This window comes from Plasmodium gaboni, chromosome 11 (genome assembly GCF_001602025.1).
Source record: "Plasmodium gaboni strain SY75 chromosome 11, whole genome shotgun sequence".
NCBI lineage: Eukaryota > Apicomplexa > Aconoidasida > Haemosporida > Plasmodiidae > Plasmodium > Plasmodium gaboni.
This window is the reverse complement of record NC_031491.1, coordinates 1,050,010-1,055,590: the sequence shown is the minus strand read 5'-3', so window position 1 is coordinate 1,055,590 and position 5,581 is coordinate 1,050,010. Positions and strand designations below refer to the sequence as shown.

At 20.9% G+C, this 5,581-nt stretch overlaps 2 protein-coding genes across 2 annotated transcripts; both read left to right on the top strand.

The window, feature by feature from the left end:
* Window positions 1–327: 327 nt before the first annotated feature.
* On the top strand, window positions 328–4,599 carry PGSY75_1131800 (oxysterol-binding protein-related protein 2; the record flags this gene model as incomplete). Its single annotated transcript, XM_018786436.1, has 1 exon — window positions 328–4,599. One exon carries the CDS (start codon window positions 328–330, stop codon window positions 4,597–4,599), a length of 4,272 nt encoding a protein of 1,423 aa, XP_018641231.1.
* Window positions 4,600–5,240: 641 nt separating this feature from the next.
* On the top strand, window positions 5,241–5,574 carry PGSY75_1131700 (hypothetical protein; the record flags this gene model as incomplete). The annotated part of the gene is made up of 2 exons (XM_018786435.1): window positions 5,241–5,290; window positions 5,421–5,574. Coding segments are annotated over 2 exons (204 nt in total), but the record flags the coding sequence as incomplete, so codon positions are not given.
* Between the last annotated feature and the right edge of the window lie 7 nt (window positions 5,575–5,581).

Genomic DNA, 5,581 nt, shown 5'->3' with positions numbered 1-5,581 from the left:
CATAATATATATTTTATGTGTGTTTACTTACTTATTTATTTATTTGTTTTTTTTTTTTTTTTTTTTTTTTCTAATTATATAATTTGTTGTTCACAAAAAAATTATAAATAAAAAGGAGAGAGGGAGAAGAAAAAAAAAAGAAGAATTAATTAGCATGTGTTATCTTCTTTTATTTTTTTAAAATGAAAACAAAATAATAAAAGAGAATAATATAATTATATAACACAATATATATATATATATATATATATATATATATATATAATATATATAGTGTATCATGAATACATTATAAGTGTTTTTTTTTTTTTTTAAAAAAAGAAAATTATGATAGGGGGTAAGTATTTAAATATAAAAATTTTTGGAGACAAACGTAATTCATTAAATAGTAATAAAACTTGTGATAATACATTAAATAATAATGTAAATTATATAAAAAGAAAAAAACATAATGAAAAAAAAAAAAATGATAAAAATTATGATGATAAAAATTATGATGATAAAAATTATGATGATAAAAATTATGATGAAGAATATATAAAAAAAAGGAAAGCCAAACAAGGAGAATTATTAAATAATATAGACAAAAATAAAATATATAGAGATAAAAAGATTATACATGAAGGATGGTTAAATAAATGGACAAATATTATTGGAAGTTATAGACCTAGATATTTTATTTTAGAAAATGGGTTATTAAGATATTCTCTTGATAAATATTCTCCTACTAAAGAATCTTTTGTATTAACACATTGTAAGATTAAAGTATGCCCAGATGATCAATTACATTTTGAAATAGATTCAAGTGAACAAGGAGTATTATATTTAAAAGCTAACTCACCAGATGATAAACATAAATGGTATATCTCTTTTAAAAAAGCCCAACTAATTTATATACATGGTAATAATCATAAAACCAAAAAACCACATTATAACATATCAGATGCCGTGGAAGGATTTAATATGTCAAGTAATTCTTTATTTTTAAAAAATATTATTAAAAATTCCACAGAATGTATTAAAAGGGAAGATCAACATTTGAATCATCCTATAGATATTAAAAATCACACAAAAAATGTATTATCAAATAATAACAAAGAAATAATAGAAAATAAAAACTTAGATTGTCTTGTTAATAAAAATCAAGAATATATAAAAGACATGGAACATAACAATATTATAAAAAATATCATATATGAAAGAAATAATACAGATATGCCATATGATATAAAAGATATACATATGCCAATTAATAAAAATTATAAAAGTCTTTCTTATTGTGATAATAATAATATGTCATCATATAATGAGAAAAATAAAAATTCGTCAAATATTAATTTTAAATCAAATGAATATATTTTTTATAAAGATGATAATATTGACAAATTATCATCTTCATCTAGTTTTGATACACCTGAATTTATTGAAAAAATGAATAGTTATAATAAAAAATATAATTTAGAAGAAGTATTTATTAGCTCAACAGATTTTGAAGATAAAACACCAACGTTATGTTTAATGAAGAATATAATATCTCTTAAAGAAATGACAAGAGATGTTTTAAAGAGTTCAGAATATTATCAAACCAAATCTATATTAAATAATAAAATAAAAAATAATAATAATAATATAAAAAATAATAATATAAAAAATAATAATAATAATAATGATGGTGATAATAATAATTTACAAATAAATAGTGATGAATTACTTTCCTTATTATCACAACTATGCTCATCTATACAATATGCTCATATTATTATAGAGAAATATATTCAATGCACAGAATTTTTATTAAAAGAAGAATCTATACATTCTAAGTGTATGAATCAATCTTTGAAACTTCTCGCCAAACAAAATTATTATCTTGAAAAATCCCACGAAATTAATAATCTTACACACTTAGAGGAAGAAATAAAAGATAAATTAAAACAGTTTCAACTGTATCATCAATGTGCTGTTGAAAGTGAAGAGGAAGAAGAAGATAAAGACATCTATCCTTCAAAACAACAACAGCAAGAGGATTTATTTTTTGATTGTGATGAATTTCTTTATGATAAAAATATTTCATCAAATGATGTGTTTGAAGGTGAATCCAAAAACTCTATCAGCTTATATAGTAGTGAGGGAGATAAAAATGAAATCTCACATAAAATAAAAAATATGAAAATTTTAAATAAAAAACCAGATCAAAATATTACTAATAACAATGATAATATGTTAACAACACATAGTAGTAATAATACAGATGAGCATATTAATGATCATATAGATGAACATGTTAATGATCATATAGATGAACATGTTAATGATCATATAGATGAACATGTTAATGATCATATAGATGAACATTTTTATAATTATATTAATAGTGATAAGGAAAATGAAAACATATTCTCCTATCAAATATCAGATCAAAAAAATTTAAATATAAAAAATAAATCTACTTGTAATGATGATAATATAACTACTATTGAAGAGGAATATACAACAGATGTTTGTTTGAAAAACAAACTTAATAATAAACATTCTAATGAAACAAAAAGAAATACTGTAAGCACAGAGGATGATATTGCTATGGGCGATGTGAGGGAGAGTATAATAATTTGTGATGATAATAAAAAGGATCATTTTGTGTGTGATGATAATGTGGAAGATAAGGATATAATAAGGAATCAAAATGAAAATAAAAATAAAAATAACAATAATAATGATAATAATGATAAGAATGATATTTATATAAAGGATAGGAATAGGAATAAAACAAAACATGAAGATAATAATAAAAATGATAACACCAGTTCAGATCATCATACATGTAATAACGACACATCAGATAATAATCTTAAAAGTGTTACCTTTTCACTTATTCCTATGTGCAATTCTCAAAATGTAAAGGCATTAAACTTTAAAGATATAGAAATATATACAGATAAAAATATTAAGAGAAGAAAAAAATTACCTAGTCCAAGAACTGAAATAAAAATTAGTATGTGGTCTCTTTTAAAAGATTGTATAGGAAAAGATTTATCACGTATTGGTATGCCTATATATTTAAACGAGCCTTCATCATTTCTTCAAAGATTAGCTGAAGATTTTCAATATATATATTTATTAAAATATGCATCGAATGAAAAAGAAAGCACAAGTAGATTAGCATTTATCACAGCATTTACTATATCACCATATGCATCAGTCATTGGTCGAACATATAAACCATTTAATCCTTTACTAGGAGAAACATATGAATTGACACATAGAAAATTCCGTTTTATATCAGAGCAAGTGGTTCATCACCCACCTATAACAGCATATCATTGTCATAATGAATATATGGAAAATTTTGCAAGTATTATTACTAATGTTCATATATTAGGTAAATCAGTTGAAGTCACCATGCCTGGATTTAGTCATCTAATTCTTAAATATAAAAAGACAGATATGTCAAATAATAATATAAATGATAATAAGATGAAGGAAGAAAAAGCAGAATCACATTTTATTAATAGTAAGAATTTTGGTGAACAAAAGAAACATATGAATGATACAGATTTGAATAAGCATGGAATGTCTAATGAGATGGATTTAAAAAGTGATGGATTGAAAGAAAATGAAAATGAATTATTAAATGATGATATGCAAAGGGAGGAGAAAAGAAATAATTGTATGTCCGCTTTAAGTGAAGAATTATATAATAAGTGTAAGGAAAACCCCAAGAACATAAATCAAAATAATAATAATAATAATAATAATAAAATGAATGTTGATAATAAGAATAATCATAGTTGTGATGATATTTTGTATGAGAAAGAACATTATACATATGAAAGAGCAAACATGATTATTCACAATGTAATATTTGGAAATCTGTGGGTTGAATTACATGGTAATATATTAATACGTAATCATAATAATGGAGATTTTTCAATAGTCAAATATATAAGAAAAGGATGGTTTGAAAAAGATATTCATAATGTTAGAGGTGTTGTATGTGATAGATATAAAAATATAATTTTTTTTATTTATGGCAAATGGTCACAAGAAATATTTATTGCATATGTAAAAGATATGAAAACTTTACAATATGATAATTATTTTTTTAATAGTGATGGTAGTGAAAATACTTATCATTATAATAAAAATACATTAAATGATTTTATTAATAATATCGATTGGCAATTATATGAAAATAATATAGATAATTTAAATTCGATATGTGTATGGAAAGCACATAAAAAACCTCACAATGCAGATCAATATTATGGTTTTAACTATATGACTCTTGAATTAAATGAAATAACAAAAGAATATGATAAAAATAAAGGAGCAGCTATTGCATGTACAGATAGTAGATTCAGACCTGATCAAAGAAATTATGAAAATGGTAATATAGATATAGCTATCAATGAAAAACTAAGATTAGAAAATAAACAAAGACAAAATGCAAAAAAATATAATAATATAAATAAATATCAACCCAAATGGTTCTATAAACATAAAGATCCTATATTTAATGATAGAGATATCTATTTGTTTAATAATAAATATTGGAGAACCAAAGAAAAAAACCAATTTTCCGATACACCAGATATATTTTGAAATATATAAAATTAAAAATAATAAATAAATAAATAAATAAAAATATATATATATTAACAATATATTTATCACCATGTCATAACCTATAAATATATTTTTATTCATATAATAATATATATATAAATACACATTTTGTGCATTATATTTTTTTGTTTTAAAAAAAAAAAAAATTATTTGTTTTGTTTTTTAAAATATCATATAATCAAAGGGAAAAGATATACACATAATATATATATATATATATATGTATATATAATTATTTTATTTTATTTTTATGGTCCTTTTGTTCCTATAAAATTTTTAAAACGAAATTTATAGAATATTGTGCATGTCTTTATATTATTTTATTTTTTATTTATTTTATTTTTTATTTTAAGGGCTTTTTGTTTTTCATAATATTTTGATAAATGTCTGGAAAAAGAAAAATTCACATGTTTGTATAAATTTATTCTTATTTATTTATTTTGTTATTTATCTATTTATTTTTTTGTGTCTATATATTTAATTTTTAACATTAATTAAAACAATCATAATTATATTTTAACTTTTGTCACATTTTATAAGCTTTATTTATTTATTTATTTATTTTTTTATCTTTTAAAATAAGCTTATTTTCATATATATATCTTTAAAATAAAATAATGAAAGAAGGAGATTTGAAAAATTATATATTATTTGAGGAAGAAAATAAGTAAATACAAAAAAATAAATAAATAAATATATATATATATATATATATATATATATATATATATAACACATAATGTGTATTATTACATTTTATATGTTTATAATTTTCTCATTTTGTTTTTCTTATATAGTATAAGAAGTGATCGTTTCTGCTACGACTATTCAAATCCATCCCCTACAAAAAAAACAACAAAACATTTTATATCCTATAAAGCTGAAATGAATAAAAGTAGTCTGCTTAAAAGATCATCACGTAAACAAAATGAATTTAAATATGACATCACGGTAAATA